Source organism: Hylobates moloch, unplaced genomic scaffold (assembly GCF_009828535.3).
Source record: "Hylobates moloch isolate HMO894 unplaced genomic scaffold, HMol_V3 SCAFFOLD_21, whole genome shotgun sequence".
NCBI lineage: Eukaryota > Metazoa > Chordata > Mammalia > Primates > Hylobatidae > Hylobates > Hylobates moloch.
The window spans coordinates 13,551,015-13,575,223 of NW_026652296.1; the positions used below are offsets into that span (position 1 = coordinate 13,551,015).

Below are 24,209 nucleotides of genomic sequence, written 5' to 3' on the forward strand. Positions count from 1 at the left end.
CTAGCTAATCAACAATAACAGTGTATTTTTTGGTGATGTGGCAGGAAAGGAAGGCATTGAAGGCACTTATGTGGGTTAGAAGCTCTGCTAAGGCACTGCCCCCTGCCCTTCTCTTAGAAGGGCCCAGTTCAACACCTCATCTGCACCTGGAAGAGGCAGGGACTGTGCCCCATATCTGGCAAGTGGCCCCGGAAGCATCAGAGTTCTTCCCTGCAGGAAGCTCTCCTTCTGGACCCACCCCGGGCTCTTGCCGACCAGCTTGGCTGGATTCTCCTCTCTGGGGAAGTAGGAGGGCTAGCAACATCTCGATAACCATCGAGAACGCCCCCTGAAGTCAGAATAGTCGGCTTGTCTCTTCCCCTCCTTGGCTTCTTAAAACCCACGGCTTACTGAATGAAAATCCTTGCTGGAGTAATCAAGCTCATGTCTTTTTCTGGGTAATACTGATCTTAAAAAGACAGACATAGGCTGGGCGTGGTGGCTCACGCCTGTAATCCCAGCACTTTGGGAGGCCGAGGTGGGCGGATTGCGAGGTCAGGAGATCGAGACCATCCTGGCTAACACAGTGAAACCCTGCCTCTACTGAGAATACAAAAAATTAGCTGGGCGTGGTGGCAGGCGCCTGTAGTCCCAGCTACTCGGGAGGCTGAGGCAGGAGAATGGTGCGAACCTGGGAGGCAGAGCTTGCAGTGCGCGGACATCGCCCCACCCCCCCCCCACCCCCGGGGGCGACAGAGAGAGACTCCGTCTCAAAAAAAAAAAAAAGGCAGACATAATCCTTATTTAAAGGAGTTTGATGTCAGGAGCATAGTCCAAGATTGGGGTGCTGGCTTGTACCTGGGTGTGGTGTGTGTTCCCCAGATATCCTCTCTGGGGCACAGGCTCATCTAACCGAGGGCTGAGGCCTGTGCATCCATAACTGAGCCACCTTTACAAATGAGCACCCGTGTGGTCATCGCCTCTACCTGCTGCTCCGTGCTTCTGGCTCTAACCTGCCTTCCAGCCCCTCCTCCCTGCCTGCCCTCACTTACCCAAATGCTCTCTATTCCTAGACATATCTTGGCTGATGCTGTTCCCTCCAGATTCTCACTTTCTGCCTGTTGAAATCCTACCCTTTATTCCCCACCAGCCCAGCTCCTCCAAGATGACATACTCCATATGGCAGCGTTTTTCAAACTTGAGTCATTCACATTCATTGTCTTTCCCGTTCTCAAGTCCTGCTTGTATAATTTTTGACTTAATATTTTTATTTAAAGAATTTTTTTTTTTTTGAGATGGAGTCTCGCCCTGTCACCCAGGCTGGAGTGCAATGGGGCGATTTTGGCTCACTGCAACCTCTGCCTCATGGGTTCAAGCGATTCTCCTGCCTCAGCCTCCCAAGTAGCTGGGATTATAGGCACACACCACCACGCCTGGCTAATTTTTTGTATCTTTAGTAGGGATGGGGTTTCACCATGTTGGCCAGGCTGGTTTCGAACTCCTGACCTCGTGATCCGCCCGCCTCAGCCTCCCAAAGTGCTGGGATTACAGGCGTGAGCCACTGCACCCAGCCAAGAATCTCATTCTTTAAAAATATATTTAAGCTCATTTAAAGTGGGACACGGTAGCACGTCCCATATAGTCCCAGCTACTCGGGAGGCTGAAGTGGCTCGCTTGAGGCCAGCCGGGGTGATATAGCAAAACTCTATCTCTTTAAAAAATAAAATAAAATGGGCCGGGCACGGTGGCTCACGCCTGCAATTCCAGCACTTTAGGAGGCCGAGGTGGATGGATCATGAGGTCAGGAGTTCAAGACCAGCCTGGGCAAGATGGCGAAACCCCATCTCTACTAAAAATAAAAAAAAATAGCTAGGTGCGGTGGCAGGCACCTGTAATCCCAGGTAGTCGGGAGGCTGAGGCAGGAGAATTGCTTGAACTCAGAGGGTGGAGGTTGCAGTGAGCCAAGTTGGCGCCACTGCACTCCAGCCTGGGTGACAGAGTGAGACTCCATCTCAATAAATAAATAAATAAGATAAACTCATTTTATTTACTTTTCATTTTTTGTTATTATCATTTTGAGGCAGAGTCTCACCCTGTCACCCAGGCTGGAGTGCAATGGCATGGTCTCGGCTCCCTGCAACCTCCGTGTCCCAGGTTGAAGCGATTCTTCTGCCTCAGCCTCCAGAGTAGCTGGGACTACAGGCGCGTGCCACCACACCCGGCTATTTTTGTATTTTCAGTAGAGATGGGGTTTCACTATGTTGCCCAGGCTGGTCTTGAACTCCTGAACACAAGTGACCTGCCCACCTCAGCCTTCTAAAGTGTTGGGATTACAGGCGTGAGCCACTGCGCCCGGCCTATTAATAATATTTTTTGAGACGGAGTCTCACTCACTCTTTCTCACAGGCTGGAGTTTAGTGGCGCCATCTCGGCTCACTGCAACTTCCGCCTCCTGGGCTCAAGCAGTTCTCCTGCCTCAGTTTCCCACCACGTCCGGCTAATTTTTTTGTGTTTTTCGTAGAGACGGGGTTTCCCCATGTTGGTCAGGCTGGTCTCAAAATCCTGACCTCAAGTGATCCGCCTGCTTCAGCCTCCCGAAGCGCTGGGATTACAGGCGTGAGCCACCGTGCTTGGCCTCATTTTTGTATTAAAAAAATTTCCCCTGAAAAAACCATCTGCAAGTATAAACTCATTTTAGACTTGAACACCACCCAGTAAGAACAGTAGCGCACAGTATACATAAAAGCTGGTGATAGGAATAAATCCAATCAAAACCAAAGCAATCCTACTCAATCCTAGATCAGTACCATTGCGTTGGGGGAAGTTTCTGGCCTTGGGGCAGAATTTGTTTTCCTGCTATTGTCATGGCTATCAGTACCGCCTTCAAACTTTGTCCTGGAGGGAATCAGAAGAGATGAAAAGAATTCTTTTCTTTCTGGGTGATTTAGTGTTACTGCTTTGGCCATTGGGAGGCCATCTGGTTTTTTGGAGGTATTGCTTTCTACGTTCCCTAGCCAAAGAGTTGCTCTTTGTCTCTGGATTGACTTCCGCTGGGCCTTTCTCAAGGAGCCGACTAGATTTTAACTTTGCGAAAAGGGCGTGAACATTGCATCTGTTCGCCCACCGCATTGTCCACTAGGTGTAGGGGAGCTTGAGCGCAGGAGCCGGGTCTTGTTTGCCTCATTCTCCTCCAGAGGTCTTGACTTGTATCTCAGATGTGGGCCGGCGCTCAGTAAAGGAGGCCGCTGCTCGCGGAGATGGAAGACGCAGCAGAAGTGGCCTCAGCGTTAGGTGAGAATGTATTCCTCCAGCGCCGTGTGCTTGGCACGTCGAACTGGTTCGGCATTCCTGGCTTTCGTAGGTTTTACCCAGAGCTTGCTGGCGTCAAGACCCTGCAGGCGAACCTGAGTGAAATCCGGTGTTTGTTTGTTTTTTCTTCATGCATTGGCTAGCTGTAGGTAAAACTCCACCATCCACGACGGCGGGCAGCCATTCTCCCCCGGAAACGCCAGTGCTCACCCGCTCTTCCGCCCAAACTTCCGCGGCTGGCGCCACAGCCACCACCAGCACGTCCTCCACCGTCTCCGTCACGGCCCCGGCCCCGGCCGCCACAGGAAGCCCGGTGAAAAAGCAGAGGCCGCTTTTACCGAAGGAGACTGCCCCGGCCGTGCAGCGGGTCGTGTGGAACTCATCAAGTAAGTTTCAAACGTCCTCCCAAAAGTGGCACATGCAGAAGATGCAGCGTCAGCAGCAGCAGCAGCAGCAACAAAACCAGCAGCAGCAGCCTCAGTCTTCCCAGGGGACGAGATATCAGACCAGACAGGCTGTGAAAGGTACCGAGCCTCCCCTTCTGTTCTCCGTGGCGCCCGCTCCCATTTTGCCACATCGACAGGAGAAAGTCATTGCTCTTTTATTTTTTTTTTAGTTCTCGTTTGTTTCCTGGCCATTGTATTATCTTGAAGGCCTTGCACATTCTGTTTGGCATTATTTTTAAAAATTGTTTTGCTACTTGCTTTTTTACTTTCAAAAAGTTTTTTTTTTGTTCATTTTATAAATGATACATGCATATATTCTCCTTAAAAAGGGGGCAGAAAGTTTTACATAAAAGTCTGTTATCCCGTTTACCTTCCATTTCATTCTCTTCCCTTCCACAGTGGCCAGTGTCAACCGTTGTAAAAGCTTTTCTATGCATGTATGCATGTATATGTATATATACATATCTATGTATATATGTGCGCGTCATGTATATGATGCCATAAAATTAGTCCTTTTTCCCCCCTTTTTTTCTTTTTCAAAACATAAAAATGGTACCATACTTGCTTTTTTTTTTCACCCATCAGCATGTTTTGAAGGTCCATCCATATCAGCACATACAGCCCTGCCTTGTTCTTTTGGACTGCTGCATAGTATTCCATAGTTTATTTAAAGCATTCCCCTACTAATGGGCATTTAGGTTGCTTTGTTTTTTTTCTACTGTGAGCAGTGCTGCAATGAATATCTTTGTATAAATTTCCTTGTGCACATGAGGGAACCTCTTGGAATTATTTTGGAAAAAGTACAGTGCGAGAAGTTGATAGCGAAGGTTACCTTAGTAACTGGAGATTCGTCACACACAAAAGATGAGCCAGCCTCAAGAACCACTTGCTGAAGTTGCAGAATCAGAATTCCCACCAGTCCTGCAGGAGGCTCCATCTGGAGCTGAAATTAGGCCAAACACAGTGCTGATCTGACTGGTTGGTACCAGTTTGCCTGGCTTTCGTGAGCATTGATGTAGATCTCTTTCTACCAGGAAACCTGCATCTAGATCCTCAAAGGCTGGGTTCTTCAACTGAAACTCATAGTGAGTGCGCCCCTGTGAGTGGGGCTCGTGAGCAGCAGGATGTGAGGTTGAAAGGTGGCCAGGTCTTGAATTGGCCCCCAGTGAAACCCTTCAAAGATGGCAAGGGAGTGGGTCCTGAAAAACTGGCCAGGCAAAATTGAGAGTACAGTTGGATTAATCTTGCTGTTTAAAAAGTTGGTGGGGCAAAGCCGAGTCTAGGATATTTGAGATTGGGATTGCAGCTTCCTGTCTTCTGTCTTCATATCTCGTAAGCAGGAGGCTTCCCCAGGGGAGTTTAATTGCTACCAAGAAGAGGGTCGGGCACGGTGGCTCACGCCTGTAATCCCAGCACTTTGGGAGGCCAAGGCAGGCAGATCACTTGAGGCCAGGAGTTCAAGACTGGCCCAGCCAACATGGTGAAACCCCATCTCTACTAAAATGGAAAAAAAAAAAAAAACTAGCCGGGCATGATGGCACATGCCTGTAACCCTGGCTACTCAAGAGGCTGAGGCATGAGAATCCCTTGAACCTCAGAGGTAGAGGTTGCAGTGAGCTAAGATTGCGTCATTGCACTCCAGCCTGGACGACAGAGTGAGACTGTGTCGGGAAAAAAAAAAAAAAAAGTGCTGCCAAAAAGTGGCTCACTGCTTCAGATTGTCTTACGCCAAAGTGGAGCCTAGTTAAAGGGGTAAAGACAGATTTAAATCGGTAATATGCTACTGTAATAGGGGCAAGAGTCTAGCATAAACTGAAATTAACTTTGATTTGTACAGGGGTGACTGGACATTTTAAAAGGAGAATGAGGGAGTAGGGATGGGGGCAAGTTGGGCCTCAGTAGAGTCAGGGAAGTTAAACATCTTGATTTGCTAATGGGCACTTCATGAAGTCGGGCCCCTACTCTCCCATAGAGACTGGGATGCTGAGGTCCTGTCTTCAGGTGTTGGCTGGAACAAAACTGTCAGTTCTTTTGCCATCACTGACTTTTCCCAGGCAGGTGCTTTAAGAGGGGGTTGGGGTCATCCTAGCATGCACTCTTGAGCTCTTAGAAACTGTCAATGTTTGCTCAAGTCTTTCTAGGCCAAGGTTAGGGCCTAGTTGAGAAACCTGGATAGAGTTTGGTCAAGGGGAGCATCTTTGTCATTTAAAAGTAGAAAAGCTCTCAGGACGTCTGTTAGGGGCTTTGCTTCTACACCACAGCTTTGAGCTGGGACGAGTCCTTCCCACTTGGGGTAATCAGGATGCTTTGCCTTCCTAGCTGTCCAGCAGAAGGAGATCACACAGAGCCCATCCACGTCCACCATCACCCTGGTGACCAGCACACAGTCATCGCCCCTGGTCACCAGCTCGGGGTCCATGAGCACCCTTGTGTCCTCAGTCAACGCTGACCTGCCCATCGCCACTGCCTCAGCTGATGTCGCCGCTGATATTGCCAAGTACACTAGCAAAGTGAGTGGATGGGAGAGCTACTGCGGAGATGGCAGACACCTGGCAGGATGCCAGAACCTTGGTCTCCCGAGGGGAAGCGTGAGCATATTAACCTTGCAGGCTTTAGGGAGTGGTTAGGAGGGAAGACCCATTTTTTTAAAACAGAATCTCTAAGACCACATTGTTTAATTTGGGTCTAACAGAGAGACATAGAATGGACTGAATCTTACTCCAAGTGGGCTTAGATTCTAAAGTCAGTTCATAAAGTGCAAATGACGTATAATCAGAATTACCTTCGAGAATTCAAGTCACTCATTAAGGCACTGGAACACATGACTGATCCTTCAGTGAACAGCTGACCAGGGGTTTGGTTTGCATTTAGAGCTTTGCATGTGGAGCAGAAGTGACAGAGACTTAAACATGAGACTGGCAGGGTGAGATGCCCACACTTTGATTTTTCCAGGAATCAATATGGATGGGGAGGGGGACCAAGGGGACTCCCTCTCCCCCATCTCCTGCCCTCTGGGGCACAGTCCCCATTAAGTGGCATGGTGGGCAGGATTGCCTGTTGTGGGTGAACTCATGGGCACTGTCTCAGCACAGGCCCTTTCTTTTTTTCTCTTAATTTGCCAAGTGCTTTTTTTTTTTTTTTTTTTTTGAGATGGAGTCTCACTCTGTCCCCCAGGCTGGAGTGCAGTGACACAATCTCGTCTCGCTGCAACCTCCGGCTCCTGGGTTCAAGCGATTCTTCTGCCTCAGCCTCCCAAGTAGCTGGGACTACAGGCATGCGCCACCATGCCTGGCTAATCTTTGTATTTTTTTAGTAGAGATGGGGTTTCGCCATGTTGACCAGGCTGGTCTCAAACTCCTGACCTTGGGTGATCCACCCACCTCTTCCTCTCAAAGTGCTGGGATTACAGGTGTGAGCCACCACACCCGGCCTGCCAAGTGCTTTTATGGTCATTGTTGAATTCAGGTAGATACCATCTACAGTTCTCAGCGTCATGTGAGAGTGCGCTGGACAGATGTGCTATGTATCTTGTCATTAGACCACGGTAGTAATAATAACCACCAGAATGTCAGCTCCACAAAGGCAGGGATTTTTGTCTGTTTTGCTCACTGCCAAGGCCTAGAACAATGCCTGGCATGCAGTAAGTGCTTGACCCATAGTTGGGCTTTCTTTTTATTGGCTTCAATTATTATCAATAACTTAATAATAGCTATTGATTTATAATCTACTGAGATTATTTAGTAAATTACTAAGTAGGTAATAATTTATTCTTTACTGATGACTAGGTTACTAATACTGATGAGTAAACAGTTCTAGTTTTTAGAATAGATGAAAATAATTGAGGATGGTTGTTTCTATTATTCTTTCTTTTTAAAAAATGCAAACAGGGTCTCATTTTGTTGCCCAGGCTGGTCTCAAACTCCTGGCCTCAAGTGATCTTCCTACCTAGTCCTCCCAAAGTGTTGAGATTACAGGTGTGAGCCACCACACCCAGCCTGTTTCTAAAATTCTTAGTCTTAATGATAAAGAATTAGCTTTATTATATTGAGTTAAGGGAAGAGGAATCTTTTAAAATTCTGAATGGTGACAGAAATACATATGATTTTTTTTTTTACACAAATGAGTTTTCATTGGTCATGTTTCTTTTTATTTCTTCTATGTAGTTGTAATTGTTATCTATTGCTGCAGAACAAATTACCACAAAACTTAGCAGCTTTAAACAGCACACACCTTTATTATCCTACAGTGTTTGTGGGTCAGGAATCTGGGCACGGCTCCACGGGGCTCTCCGCTTCAGGATCTCTTGCAGTTGCAGTCATGGTGTCTGCAAGGGTTTGGGACTCACACAAAGGCTCAACTGGGAAAGGATCCACTCTCAAGGTCATTTAGGTGGTGGCGGGCAAGATTCACTTCTTGAGGGCTGGTGGCCTGGGCCACCGTCAGTTCCCTGCCATGTGGGCCTCTCCAGCATGGCAGCTTGCTTCATCAAAACCAGCAATGGGGGCTGGGCATGGTGTCTCACACCTGTAATCCCAGCACTTTGGGAGGCTGAGGTGGGTGGATTGCATGAGCTCAGGAGTTCAGGACCAGCCTGGGCAACATCGTAAAACCCCGTCTCTACTAAAATACAAAAAATCAGCCTGGCATGATGGCATGCACCTGTAGTCCCAGCTACTCAGGAGGCTGGTACACAAGACTTGCTTGAACCTGGGAGGTGGAGGTTGCAGTGAGCCGAGATCTTGCCACTGCACTCCAGCCTGTGCGACAAAGCGAAACTCTGTCTCAAAAGCCAGCAATGGAGAGAGCCTGCTGGCAAGACGGAAGTCACAGGCTTACTTAGGCCAGTCACAGAAGTGACACCCCATTACCTTTGCTGTATTCCATTGGGTAGAAGCAAGTTGCTAGGTCAGAGGGAGGGGATTACAGATGGGCACAAAATATTAGTAGGTTGGGATCATCGGGAGCCCACTTAGAGTTTTGCCTTCCCACCACATAAGGTAGCAGTATGTCTGCATAGCATTTACTCTAGGCTAGATGCTGTCCTAAGCACTTTTTGTATGTTACTTACTCAGTCTTGACAAATTGATGAAGTGTAGGTACTGTTATCACCCCAATTTTATAGATGAGAAAACTGAAGCCCAGTGAGGTTACACAGTGTGTTTAGGGTCACAAGCTAGTGAACGGCCAAGCTGGACTTTGAATGATAGCAGCCAGGCCCTAGAGAGTGTGCACTTAACCTGGCTTTGAGCTGCTTTGTGCATTTCAAACAAGCCTGCTGACCACAAATGTTCATGGTCCACAAACTGTTGCCACACGACTTTTATAAGCAACTCTTCTTAGGATTCAGTGTGGCTGTTTGAGCCAGTGGCTGTAACCGCAGCACTTTGGGAGGCTCAAGTGGGAGGATCACTTGAGGCCAGGGGTTTAAGACCAGCCTGAGCAACACACTGAGATCTTGCCTTTACAAATAAAAAGAAATTAGCTGGGCCTGGTGGCACATGCCGGTAGTCTCAGCTATTTGGGAGGCTGAGATGGGAGGATTACTTGAGCCTAGAAGTTTGAAGCTGCAGTGAGCTGTGATTGCACCATTGCACTCCAGCCTGGGTGGACAGAGCGGGACCCTGTCTCAAAAAAAAAAAAAAAAAAAAAAGCCTGGTGCAGTGGCTCACACCTGGAATCCTAGCACTTTGGGAGGCCCAGGCGGGTGGATCACCTGAGGTCAGGAGTTCGGGACTAGCCTGGCCAACATGGTGAAACCCCATCTCTACTAAAAATACAAAAATTGGCCCGGCGTGGTAGCAGGCACCTATAATCCCAGCTACTCAGGAGGCTGAAGCAGGAGAATTGCTTGCACCCAGGGGATGGAGGTTGCAGTGAGCTGAGATTGCACCACTTCACTCCAGCCTGGGGGACAGAGCGAAATTCCTCTGTCTCAAAAAAAAAAAAACATGGGGGAGGTTGTCGTGAAAGTGTTAAAGGCATAACAGCATCAAACTGAGACTTCTTGCTGAAGCAACCTGTAGGATTATTAGAGAATTGAAGCAGGTAATTTTTTTTGTTAGCGATTTAAGTAGGTGTCTGGTTTTGCCTGAATGATCTCTTGTTCTACCTTCGGTTGTCCTTACATACCTTCCCTTGATTTGGTCCCAGCTGTTTGCTTATGAATGGGAAAGCTGAGACCTGCTGAGTGGATCTGATTAGTGGTTCACAGGAAGGCTGTTTTCTCAGCTCCTGCGGCCATTTTAATTCTGTTACCTTCTGCATCCCCTTTGTTCTTTAAAAAATTACTAAAAGAAAATTTTTTTTTTAGAGATAGGGTCTAACCCAGGTGCCCAGGCTGGCCACTCCTGGGTTCAGGCGACCCTCCCACCTTGGCTTCCCCAGGTAGCTGGGACTTCAGGCATGCAGCACAGCCCCTAGCTCCCCTTGACACTTCCAGCAAGACTTTATTTATTTATTTATTTATTTTGAGACAAGGTCTCACTCTTAGCTGGAGTGCACCGGTGTGATCTCAGCTCACTGCAAACTCTGCCTCCCAGGTTCAAGCGATTCTCTTGCCTCAGCTTCCCAAGTAGCTGGGATTACAGCTGCCCACCACCACATCTGACTAACTTTTGTATTTTTAGTAGAGACAGGGTTTCACCATATTGGCCAGGCTGGTCTCGGACTCCTGACCTCAGGTGATTCGCCTGCCTCGGCCTCCCAAAAGTGCTGGGATTATAGGCGTGAGCCATTGTGCCTATCCGGGAATGACTTTTTTGATAGGTGTTTTCTTTGAAGTTCAAAAAAAATGAACACAGTGACATTTTTTGGGAGCTGATGAACTTTTCCTGTCTCTGAGTTGACCTGGAGTGGAAGACGCAGTTCTGTGTGTTTTGGCAAAGTGGTGTTCTTTACCGACGTTGAAGTCTTTACTATATTTGGAAGTTAAGAGTAAAAGGCAGTCCACGAATGCATGATATCTTTGAAATGGAATGTGACCATTACATTAGCAATGTATTGAATTTCACCCACTTTTTAAAGTTTTCTTGTAAAGCCATTTAGTTGTAATTTTTAAAATGGACACGGTGGGTGCAACAGAGCAAGGAGGCAAGTGCAGGAGGGCTGCAAAGCTGTGGAAAGCACAGAGTGTTTTTGCTGGCAACGGCCTGGTGTGGGCTCTGCAGCAAGCCGGGAGCGGAAATCTCAACAGAGATTTTATTCATTTTACTCCATTTTGGGGTGAATTGGGGCCTACTATTTTGGGGGTTGGCAGCAATTACGCAATTGCATACTTACATGAATTTCTTTTTCTTTAAAAACAAGATGAATGGGTATTTCTTTATGAACACTTACTCTGTGGCAGGTAATGAGCCACAGTCTTTGCGTGGCTTTTTTCATTTAATCCTCGTGCACACCCTACCAGGGGGGCATGCAGTTCTTGTTTTTTTGTGGGAAAACCGAGGCTTAGAGGCAATGGATAGTGAGGCATCAGATACGAGGCTGCTCTTTGTCTCACCTTCTCCCTGAATTGGGGCATCTAGAAAGCACTGGAGAGACCCAGCACCAGTCAAGCCAGGCCTGAGACAGAGCCTGATCTCTTGTCTCCTCCTCTTTCTGCTGTGATGGGGGAAGCGTCAGCTGGCAGGTGGAAGGTAGAAGAGAAATTCCTTCTACGAACATACTCAGTCAGCAAATCCTTGGGTGCCTGCTGCGGGGACCTTAGCTGATGTCACCAACTGGCTGATGCCTTCAGGGGTCAGATAGTTAAAGAAAAAGAAGATGGGAAATGAGCCGCAAAGACAGTGTCCTGACTGAAGGCATTAAAATGACAAACCAGCCATATCTATAAAATGGACTATAAAAAGGAATGAAGTTCCGCTGCCTGCTGCAGCACGGATGCGCAAGTCACAGAGGACCTTGAGTTGTGTGATTCCATTTATATGACATGTCCAGACTGGGCAAATGCAGAGAGACAGAAGGCAGATCAGTGGTTGTCGGGGTGAGGGAGGCGGGGATGGGATACCGAGAGGGAAGACTGAGGCCGGGGGGGTGGGATTTTGTTTTCGGGGTAATGAAATGATTGTGGTGATAGATACACAACTCTGAGGTACTAAAAGCCATTGAATTGTATACTTTAAATGAATGAATGGTATAGTATATGCATATACCTCAATAAAGCGGTACTGGTTTTTTGAGGGGAAATAATGAAAACCAAAACAAAGTAATCCCTCTCTCGAACCTACTGTGCTGGCCAAATAAAAGACATCTGAGGGTCGGGCACGGTGGCTTCAGCACTTTGGGAGGCCGAGGTGGGTGGATTACTTGAGGTCAGGAGTTCAAGACCAGCCTGACCAACATGGTGAAACCCCGTCTCTGCCAAAAATAGAAAAAACATTAGCTGGGTGTGGTGGTGTGTGCTTGTAATCCCAACTACTTGGGAGGCTGAGGCAGAGAATCGCTTGAACCTGGAGGCAGAGGTAGCAGTGAGCCAAGATCACACCACTGCACTCCAGCCTGGGCAACAGAGCGAGGCTCCATCTTCAAAACAAAACAAAACAAAAAAAACCCACCACATATCTGGGGGCCAAATTTGGCCTCTCCAGTTTCAGCCAAACTGTGGTATGGAAACTAGCTTTATGTGGGTATGGAAACTAGCTTTATGGTTATGAAGTGGCACCACAATGCGATACATGAAATTTGTTGGAAATTTTTACCCCGTTAATGCTGGGGTTTCTTGACCTCAGTGCTAGTGACATTTTGGGCTCATAGGTCATTTTTATTTTTTATTTATTTATTTATTTTTGGAGATGGGGTCTTGCTCTGTCGCCCAGGCTGGAGTGCAGTGAAGCGATCTCGGCTCACTGCAGGCTCTGCCTCCCGGGTTCACGCCATTCTCCTGCCTCAGCCTCCTGAGTAGCTGCGACTACAGGCGCCCGCCACCATGCCCGGCTAATTTTTGTATTTTTAGTAGAGACGGGGTTTCACTGTGTTAGCCAGGATGGTCTCGATCTCCTGACCCCGTGATCCACCCGCCTCGGCCTCCCAAAGTGCTGGGATTACAGCCGTGAGCCACCGCGCCCAGCCTAGGTCATTGTTTTTTTGTGCGGGTCCTTCTGTGCATTTAGCATGGTTTAGGTAGGAAGTTTAGCAGCGTCTCTGCCTCCACCCTGTAGATGCCAGTAGCAACTCCTTCTCCTCGCTCCTGCACCTGTCATGGCAACCAGAAATGCCCAGTGTCTCATGCGGGACAAAATTGCCCTGAGTTGAGAACCTCTGCTTTATACAGATAGATTTTAAGTATTTGTCACCAGGAAAAGCCTCCAAGAAGTGATCAGCTGAATTGTTTCTGTTTTTATCTTTCAGATGATGGACGCAATAAAAGGAACAATGACAGAAATATACAACGATCTTTCTAAAAACACTACTGGAAGCACAATAGCTGAGGTCAGAGATGACACATGAATTTCTTATTTGCTCAGAGTGTTTTATGGGCTGCTTTAAAGGTGGTACCATGAAGAAGCTTCTCTGGAAACCCCTCTTGGGTCCTGGCTTGGTCACTAAGCTGGCTCTACTGATTGTGATTGTTGATGGGGGTATTTTTTCCTTTAGCCAGACGGCTGGGGCTGTGGAGACATGCCCTGCTTTGTGTGTTCAATTCATTTCTAATAAAACAGCCAAAATCAGAGCTTCAGTTAACCTACTGGTGAAACTGGACACCGGTTCTTTTTGCTTCGTGTAAAACTGGCTCCTGAATCTTCTCTGTAAGTTTGGACTTTTTAATACAAGTGCTTCTTCTTGTTCAATAATTTGTGTACTGGAGTCTCCATAATTATGTGATTGTGTAGAGAAGAAAGTGGTTAAGACATTTCACTGGCTGGGCATGGTGGCTGTAATCCCAGCGCTTTGGGAAGTTGTGGTAATCCCAGCGCTTTGGGAATGCTGAGGATTGCTTGAGGCCAGGAGTTTGAGACCAGCCTGCACAACATAGTGAAACCCCGTTTCTACAAAACTTTTAAAAAAACAAGCAGGAGATGGTGGTGTGTTCCTGTAGGAAGCTGAGGCGGGAGGATTGCCTGAGCCCAGGAGTTTGAGGCTGCAGTAAGTCGTGATTGTGCCACTATACTCTAGCGTGGGAGACAGAATGAGACCCTGTCTCTTAAGGGAAAAAAAAAAAAAAAAAATTAAGCTATCCACTTATAAAGCGTCCACTTATAAAAATATACCTCCCTGAACTTCCCCTTTAGGCTAATTCCCTATCAGGGCTTGGAGAGTGGGCCACTTGCCGGCTGTCTGTGGATGGTATAGTGTAGGCCAGATGCAAACGGGTTATCAGGTGAAATGACAAGTGGCAGGACTTACAGAGGTCATTTAAGGTGACGTTGGAGAACTGTGGGAATCCTTTGCAGAGCTATTGACCTTTTAGGACTTGGCAGCATTAGGCTGGTGCTCAGACGAAGAGGAGAAGATCTTTAGGAAGGCAACCTGGTGGTCCCTTCAACAGAAGACAATGTGAATACAAAGATTTAAGAGAGGCCCCAAGAAAAATCAATGAATCCCCTTGAATAGTTTTGCAAGTATGACCTTTGTGATTATGCTTTGGACATCAAATAAGAAGGGAAAAAATAATGCTTTAGAAACAGCTTCATTCTTCTTTGTATATGTTGTAAGAATTGGTGTGTGGTTGAAAATACGGGTTCATAATATCTCACCTGAAACCTGGGGTCCGGATGTATGCCAGAATTTTTTTTTGGATTTTAGAGAGGTTATAATATGCAGCCCCCCACAATTAGAGACACCATTTCTGCAATGAAATGTGATTGTTCACACTACGTGAATAAATCAGGTTTTCTCGGCCTTAGCTATACTGACGTTTGCACCTGATAATTTCTGTTGTGGGGCTGCCCTGTGCATTGTAGGATGTTGAGCAGTATCCCTGCCAGCAACACTGCTCAATTGTGACAACCACAAATGACTCCAGACATTCTCATGACAGGGGAGAGTACTTGAAATTGCCCCAGTTAAGAACTACTATGATAATTAAACACTGTTTATTATTATTTTTTAAATTAAAAAAATTTTTTTTTTTTGAGAAGAGTCTTGTTCTGTCACCCAGGTTGCAGCGCAGTGGCATGATCTTGGCTCACTGCAACCTCCGCCCCCTGGATTCAAATGATTCTCATGCCTCAGCCTCCCAAGTAGCTGGGATTACAGGCATGCACCGCCATGCCCGGTTAATTTTTGTATTTTTAGTAGAGATAGGGTTTCTCTATGTTGGCTAGGCTTGATTAAACTCCTGACCTCAGGTGATCTGCCCACCTTGGCCTCCCAAAGTGCTAGCATTACAGGCCTGAGCCACCACACCTGGCCAAAACACTGTTTAGTTAGTTTCCCATCAGATCAGGTCGAGTTTGTTTGTTTATTTTCCCTTCCAAATGAGTTTGGCTCCAAAGTTACACTTCCCCTGCCCAGAAATACCCTTTGGTTTTCAGAGATGTCAGGCTTTAGAATTTCAGGTGAATAAGTGTGGATCCCACCACCTAAATGTTGTTATGTAAGAGTGAAAATCCAGCTATCTTTGTATTTGTTTCATATTTATAGACCAAAATCCTAAATAACCCTTAATATATTATTTATATGAAAGTCTGGTCCTTGTCACTTTAAGTGGCTTTCCCTTGTGCCAGTATTTCTTGGAATCCATGGCCTGTTTATACTTGGTTTTCTGAACCAGTGTTTCTGGTGAATTTGGGTTCACCCACCGGTGATCACCTCTCTGGACTATAGCTGTGGGAAGGTTAGCATGATTCCCATACCCCTCACAGCCAGCCATGGTTGAGCTTCTGAGCCCTGCTGGTGAACTGCATGAGACAGCTTTTGAAGACGCTCACTCTCCCTCTTCCAGATTCGCAGGCTGAGGATCGAGATAGAGAAGCTCCAGTGGCTGCACCAGCAAGAGCTCTCCGAAATGAAACACAACTTGGGTAAGACCTGGCACACTGGTCTGGACTGAGGAGGGTTTTGGGTGTGAACTTCTTTGCACCTCTGGAGTCAAGCCGAGATGTGAGTGCAATTAAAACTAGGCTTGAATTGTATGACTTGTAGGGAGACCACAGAATCCTGAGAGTCTGGGCCTGGAGAAACCAGGTGTAAGAGCGGGTGTTGGTGGGAGCCCCCCTTTCCTCTGTTCAGAACACCACCCTCAACAATAAAATAATGAGGATTGGTCAGGCACGGCAGCTCACACCTGTAATTCCAGCCCTTTGGGAGGCCCAGATGGGAGGATCACCTGAGCCCAGGAGTTCAAGACCAGCCTGGGTAATCTGGCAAAACCCTATCTCTACACAAAATTTTAAACCATTAGCTGGGCCTGGTGGTGCGCTCCTGTGGTCCCACCTTCTCGGGAGGCTGAGGAAGGAGGACCACCTGAGCCTGAGAAGTTGAGGCTGCAGTGAACTTAACTAATTTCATTACACAAACTGTTGTGATAAAGGGATCTGTTATATCCCTGGTTTTCCTTCTCTTTTTTTCACACTCGCATGCCGTGGACATATCCCCAGTTTTCAAGGGGAGAAACTGACATGTTGAGGAAGTTACTCAAAGTCACACGGCCACAGTTCAAGTCTGGGCACTCTTCACCCTGTTCATCATGGAATGCTGGGCACTTTAACAATATCTGGATGCTTCCTGTGCACGGCTCAGTGCAGAGAAAGATACTTCATTGGTCCCTGGATTGGATTGACAGATGTTTTGGCCTGTCGTTCTGTAGAGATAAGCTTTTCCCCAAAGGTAGAAGCGATTGCTTCAGCCCCTTATATAGTATCAGATCAGATAGGCTGCTGGCAGCCAGGAGAACTCTTAGGTTGAGGACCCATGCCCAGGTGTGCCTACCTGCTCACTTGTGGTCTGCATCTAAGTCACACCTTGCAGACATGAATCCTTTCAGAGCCCCTGGAGAGGAGCCCTTGGTTCATTCTTTCTGGATGCTGATTTGGGTGTCGTTGCTTCTTCTCGTTTCCCCCCCCTTTTTTTTTTTTTTTTAAGACAGAGACTCACTCTTGTTTCCCGTGTTTGGAGTACAGTGATGTAATCTCAGCTCACTGCAGCCTCTGCCTCCCAGGTTCAAGTGATTCTCATGCCTCAGCCTCCCGAGTAGCTGGGATTACAGGCGTGCACCACCATGCCTTGCTAAGTTTTGTACTTTAAGTAGAGACGGGGTTTCAGCATGTTGGCCAGGCTAGTCTTAAACTCCTGGCCTCAAGCGATCCACCCACCTCAGCCTCCCAAAGTGCTGGGATTACAGATGTGATCCATTGCCCCTGCCACCACTTCTTGTTTTTCTAATAAAATCAGGGAATCTTACTTTCATAAAATCCTTTTCTTTTTATGTGTTGACTGCACATTTGAAAAAATTACCTGTGGGCTGGCCAAAACTTAGGTATGGTTTGCAGGCCCCTAATTAAAGGTAGTTAGATTGACTCAAAGGTTCTGTCTGGCCACAAGTAGTTAACTTCTTTATATGAGGGGTTAATTTTACTTTATAAAGTTCAGGAAGAGTATTTGGAGGAATTGAGGGACGATTCCCCTCCCATCGCCTCCCCTGCCCCCCTCCGCTCCTCTCCCCTCCCTGCCTCCACTCCTCTTCCCTCCCCCCTCCCCTCTCCCCTCCTTTCCCCTCCCTTCCCCTCCCTTCCCCTCCCCTCCCTTCCCCTCCCTTGTCAATGGAGTTTCTTGTTGTCCAGGCTGGAGTGCAATGGCATGATCTCGGCTCATTGCAACCTCTGCCTCCTGGGTTCAAGCAGTTCTCCTGCCTCGGCTTCCAAAGTAGCTGGGATTACACCATCGCGCCTAGCTAATTTTTGTATTTTTAGCAGAGACGGGGTTTCAGCATGTTGGCCAGGCTGGTCTCGAACTCCTGACCTCAGGTGATCCATCCGCCTCAGCCTCCCAAAGTGCTGGGATTACAGGCATGAGCCACCGCACTCGGCCTGTTTTTCTTTTATTACAGCCTGCAGGTCACTCCTAAATGAATTACCAGTGGACTTAACTGTCTGAAGTAAAATTAGAGAAATCTTGGTAGACTGAGTAGGTTCATAGTTGTCCTGTTAGTATAATCATCAACCACAGTCCCAACTGGATCCAATGCCACAGGAGATGCCTACAAGAAAGCATGCCTGAGTTCTAGGCCCAGCTAGCTGTTTGCCTCAGTTTCCTCATCTGTGAAAGGGGTAGAAGTACTTACCCCGTAGGATTATTAGGATGAGGGTTATATGAGTTAATATTTACAAAGTTCTTAGAACAGTGCCTTCATGTAGTGGGTGCTGTATAGGTATTTGATTGATAGGGGGAAAAGGCTTATGTTAATGAATAATAGGATGGAAAGTGAGTTTTGGTGGCTGTTGTTTCAAGGGTTACTTTGAGGAATTCCCAGAATGTAGTCTGGTGTTGAAAATCCTCTGGGGCTGCAGTTATGTCCACGCTGGGCACCTCATGTCCACTTTCAACAGGCAGCACCATCTGGTCGCTATGATGAATGCCCTATTTACAGATGAAGACTCGGGCTAGGTTATTGCCCACGGGCACACAGCCAGGGCTTCTCCCAGCCAGGTCTTGCATCCACGTCTGCCTGAATCTGGGGGCAGGAATAATCCCACACCCCGGGCTGGGGTCAGGTGATAAGCAGTGTTCTTCGCCTCCTCCACCAGAGCTGACCATGGCGGAGATGCGGCAGAGCCTGGAGCAGGAGCGGGACCGGCTCATCGCCGAGGTGAAGAAGCAGCTGGAGCTGGAGAAGCAGCAGGCGGTGGATGAGACCAAGAAGAAGCAGTGGTGCGCCAATTGCAAGAAGGAGGCCATCTTTTACTGCTGTTGGAACACCAGCTACTGTGACTACCCCTGCCAGCAAGCCCACTGGCCTGAGCACATGAAGTCCTGCACCCAGTCAGGTAATGCCCTGTGGGGCTGCCTCCCGTCCTGGGCTGCAGTGGCTTGGCATTGGTGTCTCCCCTGTGGACCTCAGGGGTCTCAGGGCTAATTGACAAGGGAGCTTGTCTGGCTTCTGGTCACTTTCACTCAAAAACAACTGTGTGTCTTACACACAGGTGAGCAGCGTGCCGGCACGTAGCTAAAACTTGAGCCGTGGGCATTTTGAACCTTTGATCTTTGCAGAACCCTTGATCTCTTCTCAGGCCTAAAATGTCAGTAGTACTGAAGTTGAGACACTGTGTTTTTTTTTTTGGCAGTAATGGACTTGTGGCTTTAGATAATATGGATTCCCAATTTCTTTGTTAAGTAAAAAGTGTTGGTTTGGAACTAACCTGTCTTTGACACTGCTGTAATATTTGTAATCACCCTTTCCAACATAGAACAAGCAGTCCCCAGGCCTAGAGCTTCCAGCAGGAAGCACTATCTAGTTAGAATTTATCGGGTTTTTTTTTTTTTTTTTTTTTGGAGACAGAGTTTCGCTCTTGTTGCCCAGGCTGGAGTGCAGTGGCGTGATCTCGGCTCAATGCAACCTCCGCCTCCCGGGTTCAAGCGATTCTCCTGCCTCAGCCTCCCGAGTAGCTGGGATTACAGAAATACGCCACCATGCTCAGCTAATGTTTTATATTTTTAGTAGAGACAGGGTTTCTCCATGTTGGTCAGGCTGGTCTTTAACTCCTGACCTCAGGTGATCCACCTACCTTGGCCTCCCAAAGTGCTGGGATTATAGGCATGAGCCACTGCGCCTGGCATCAATAATATTTTATAAATTATTATTATTTTGAGACAGAGTTTTGCTCTTGTCCCCGAGGCTGGAGTGCAGTGACACGATCTTGGCTCACTGCAACCCCGCCTCCTGGGTTCCACTGATTCTTCTGCCTCAGCCTCCCAAGTGGCTGGTATTACAGGCACACATCACCATGGCCAGCTAATTTTTGTATTATTAGTAGAGACAGGGTTTCACCATGTTGGCCAGGCTGGTCTTGAACTCCTGACCTCAAGTGATCTGCCCTTCTTGGCCTCCCAAAGTACTGGGATTACAGGCGTGAGCTACCACGCCCAGCCTGTAAGTTATTTTTTACCATTAGCTTTTATTTGTGGCAAATGATACTAGCTTTGTATGGTTGGAATTAAACACTTCCATTTTAAAGAATTTCAAGTGTCACATAAATAATACAATAAGGTGGCCGGGCGCAGTGGCTCAAGCCTGTAATCCCAGCACTTTGGGAGGCCGAGGCGGGCAGCTCACGAGGTCAGGAGATCGAGACCATCCTGGCTAACACGGTGAAACCCCGTCTCTACTAAAAATACAAAAAAATTAGCCGGGCGTGTTGGCGGGCGCCTGTAGTCCCAGCTACTCGGGAGGCTGAGGCAGGAGAATGGCATGAACCCGGGAGGCGGAGCCTGCAGTGAGCCGAGATCGCGCCACTGCACTCCAGGCTGGCGGACAGAGAAAGACTCCGTCTCAAAAAAAAAAATACAATAAGGTAGTATGTCTGCGGATTGGCAAAATTTGCAAAGGTGGTATGTAAATGACTCAAGTATGAGAAGCTTGACCAGGGGTTGGTAAACTTTTTCTGTGAAGGGCGAGAGTGAATATTTTAGGCTTTGTACGCCATGTGGTTTCTGTTGCTACTACTTAACTCTGCTGTTGCAGTGCAGGAGCAGTCTTAGATGATATGTAAATGGATGGACATAGATGATATGTAAATGGATGGATGTGGCTGTCTGCCAATGAAACAGGCAGCACTAGCTTGCCAGCTCTTGCTCTAGACAGATCTGTTATTTTATTATTTTTTAAACGGCAAAATTGGAGAATACCTTGCCCTGTTCTTTAGTCTGTAGGGAGATATCTTCTTTGTAGAGACTTTTGGTCTCTTACTGGAGTAAAGTCTCTTTGTGTTTTCCCTCTGTTCTGGAATGTGTCTGATGAGCCTTTTGCTGTTTTGCCAAGATGGCCAAAATGTCCTTCAGCTTTCCTTTTTTTGTGACATAATTACATCTGTTCTTCCTAAATTCCTCCCAGACGCCCTGTTTTTCTTTTTTTTTTTTCTTTGAGGCGGAGTCTCGCTCTTTCTCCCAGGCTGGAGTGCAATGGCGCGATCTCAGCTCACTGCAAGCTCCACCTCCTGGGTTCATGCCGTTCTCCTGCCTCAGCTTCCCTAGTAGCTGGGACTACAGGCGCCCGCCACCACACCCGGCTAATTTTTTGTGTTTTTTAGTAGAGACGGGGTTTTACCATGTTAGCCAGGATGGTCTTGATCTCCTGACCTCATGATCTGCCCGCCTCGGCCTCCCAAAGTGCTGGGATCACAGGCATGAGCCACGGTGCCCGGCCCCAAACGCCTTGTGTTTCTATGTGTCCAAGTTTCTGCCATCTCCAGATTCTCTGGGCCTCTGACAGCATGTCATCTTTCACGTGGTTTTCCTGTCCCGCCTTAGAAGGAAGAAAGTCTCTGGGGCTAAAAATACAGGTCTCCACCTAGAAATGACTAGATAGAGTAACTCTAAATCAGCAGTTACAGGTTGGCTCTTGTTGATGGGCTTTGTTTGTTCCAAGAATATACTTTCATCTCCAGAATGATTTAATAAAACTTGAATTGCTAACCATTAAAAATCAACGTGTTGGCTAGGCGCGGTGGCTCAAGCCTGTAATCCCAGCACTTTGGGAGGCCGAGGTGGGTGGATCACCTAAGGTCAGGAGTTCAATACCAGCTTGACCAAAATGGTGAAACCCCGTCTCTACTAAAAATACAAAAATCAGCCGGACGTGGTGGCGTGCACCTGAGTCCCAGCTACTTGGTGGGCTGAGACAAGAGAATCACTTGAACCCGGGAGACAGAGGTTGCAGTGAGCTGAGATCGTGCCACTGCACTCCAGCCTGGGTGACAGAGCGAGACTCCGTCTCAGCATGTTTACGTTAAAATTTGGAATTCCAGCTTCTGGAAAACTGGCAATCCGGCCCCTTTGAGCCTGCACTTTTACACCCTGGGTAGGGCTGAGCCTTGGGTGCCACTGGGTGCAGGGCGGGGCTCCATGCATGTTTCAAAATCATCGTACTCTGTGTATATGTGGCGTCTCTCTCCTTTGTCCCCAGCTACTGCTCCTCAGCAGGAAGCGGATGCTGAGGTGAACACAGAAACACTAAATAAGTCGTCCCAGGGGAGCTCCTCGAGCACACAGTCAGCACCTTCAGAAACGGCCAGCGCCTCCAAAGAGAAGGAGACGTCAGCTGAGAAAAGCAAGGACAGTGGCTCGGTGAGGATCCCCCTGTGCCTTTGGCTAGTGACATCTACCCTTTGTGTCAAGTGGACTTAGGACCCCCTGTCTGCCGCCCTGAAAGTTCCATGTGGTGGGAGGCTTAACAGTGTGCCAGAATTTCCAGCGGATGTGTGGGAACATGTATCCTGAGCCGGCGTGTGTGGGACCTGGCAACTGCTCCCCAGTACTCTCTCCTGGGGACCCTCAAAGTGTAGAATAGTGTTGTCCAGGAGAACTTTCTGCGATGATGGAAATGTTCTGTACCTCCCGTCCAGAATGGTAGCTGCTAGCTACATGCAACTTTTGAGCACTTGAAATGCAGTTAGTGTGACCGAGGACCTGATTTTACAGTTTTATTTAATTTTAATTAATTGAGATTTCAGTAGCCACATGTGGCTAGTGGCTGTCCTATTGGGCCACGAAGGTTTCACCTCCTTGTTTGCCAGGGTGTGATGTATGTGACATTAATGGTATGCAAAGACTATTTTCATGAGTATATAGTTTTTTACATTTTTAGTCATTGTATATCTATTTCATTGCGTATTAGGAAGAAAATCATTAGACTGTCAGTTAAAACACGTTGGTTTAACTGATAGTATTACCTAGTCAGAGGCTAGCATGAATTAAAAGTGGACTGATAGAATTTTGAAGTAATGTACTTTCTCCTTGGATATGGCAAAAATCTGGAGGGGGGGTCTGTTAGTGAGTGGAGTTTAGGAAACAGTGAATGTTCTAGGGTAGAGTGAGGGGCCACCCTGGTGCTGCGTTCCAGCCTGTTCAGTGTGGGAGATGGTACCTGGGGTTTGGCCACCTGGCCGCCCTGTGCCCATCACTCCCACCTGACCGTGCCAGGCAGAGGACACTGAGATGCTTTGGGGGCAGCGATGAGCACCCCCATGACTCCCTGGATTTCCCTGTGGGGACAACATTAGCCTCAGTGCCTTGAGTCCATCTTTTTCTTTTTGTATTTCTAGACCCTTGACCTTTCTGGCTCCAGAGAGACGCCCTCCTCCATTCTCTTAGGCTCCAACCAAGGCTCTGGTATGTTGCCCCCTGGTGGGCGAACGGTGCTTTCACATTTCAGATGGGCAGATGGGGAGCCATTTTGTCAGGGAGAATTTGAAGGGTTTATTCCAGTGGTTTCCAAACGATTATGGATCCTTAGGGGTGCCTGGGGTGGGTCAGTGGGGGTGAGGGGGTAGCTGAGCATGTTAACTTTCAGGTACCTCTTCAAACTGATCGGTATTACCTATTGTATTTACTGGGGATCCACATAAAACTCCATTTGGACAGAGAGTTCTGTTGCTGACCTGGGGTAGGGTAGAAGAAGTGCATTTGGATTGGGAAGTTGTTTTTTTTTTTTTCCTGTCTCAGGGAAATGAGAACGGTAAATGACACTGTAAGATTTTATTCTGAGGTTCTGACACCTGCATATGGTGGATGAAGGCACTCAAGCCTTTGAGAATTGAAGGCAGTGCTTAGGTGGATGATCTTTCTGTTAAATCCTTTCCTTTTGGAGAATAACCTGGCAAGCAGATTTGGGAAAATTTTCTGAGACTTGACATCTAGGGTTTTTCTTCTGTGGGGTTTGAGCTGTCTTCCTTCCCTAGCCCAAAGAATCTTTTTCCTGCACTTTCTTAAAGCAGTTTTGGGTCATTCCAGAAGGGTTCGGAGAAGTTGCCTTCCTGGTGGAAGACAGTTTTACTTCATTCAAGGTTTTTGCCTGGCACCACAGCTCCAGGACCTTTCTGCCTGATGTTTTTTTTTTTTTTTTTTTTTGAGACAGAGTCTTGCCCTGTCGCCCAGGCTGGAGTGCAGTGGTGTGATCTCAGCTCACTGCAACCTCCGCCTCCAAAGCTCAAGTGATTCTCCTGCCTCAGCCTCCCAAGTAGCTGGGACTATAGGGACACATACTCGGCTAATTTTTTAAAAAAATTTTTGTAGGCCGGGCGCAATGGCTCATGCCTGTAATCCCAGTGCTTTGGGAAGCTGAGGCGGGTGGATCACGAGGTCAGGAGTTCGAGACCAGCCTGACCAACATGGTGAAACCCCGTCTCTACTAAAAATACAAAAATTAGCTGGGCGTGGTGACATGCGCCTGTAATCCCAGCTACTTGGGAGGCTGAGGCAGGAGAATCACTTGAACCCAGGAGGTGGAGGTTGCAGTGAGCCGAGATCGTGCCACTGCACTCCAGCCTGGGAGACAAAGCTAGACTCTGTCTCAAAAGAAAAAAAAATTGTAGAAACAGGGTTTTG

The 24,209-nt window shown here is 47.6% G+C and overlaps 1 protein-coding gene across 30 annotated transcripts in view; it reads left to right on the top strand.

Moving 5' to 3' along the window:
• The window catches only part of ZMYND8 (zinc finger MYND-type containing 8), a 166,205-nt gene that overhangs the window by 132,356 nt on the left and 9,640 nt on the right, over positions 1-24,209 (top strand). For 22 of the 30 annotated variants that reach the window (XM_058433169.1, XM_058433168.1, XM_032142858.2 and 19 more), the window contains 7 exons: positions 3,432-3,812; positions 6,054-6,244; positions 13,080-13,160; positions 15,616-15,694; positions 18,416-18,655; positions 21,790-21,950; positions 22,928-22,994. In XM_058433169.1, the coding sequence (XP_058289152.1) occupies positions 3,432-3,812; positions 6,054-6,244; positions 13,080-13,160; positions 15,616-15,694; positions 18,416-18,655; positions 21,790-21,950; positions 22,928-22,994 (1,200 nt within the window). The remainder of the gene's footprint in view (positions 1-3,431; positions 3,813-6,053; positions 6,245-13,079; positions 13,161-15,615; positions 15,695-18,415; positions 18,656-21,789; positions 21,951-22,927; positions 22,995-24,209) is intronic. The other 8 variants (XM_032142879.2, XM_032142887.2, XM_032142886.2 and 5 more) reach the window with 2 other exon arrangements.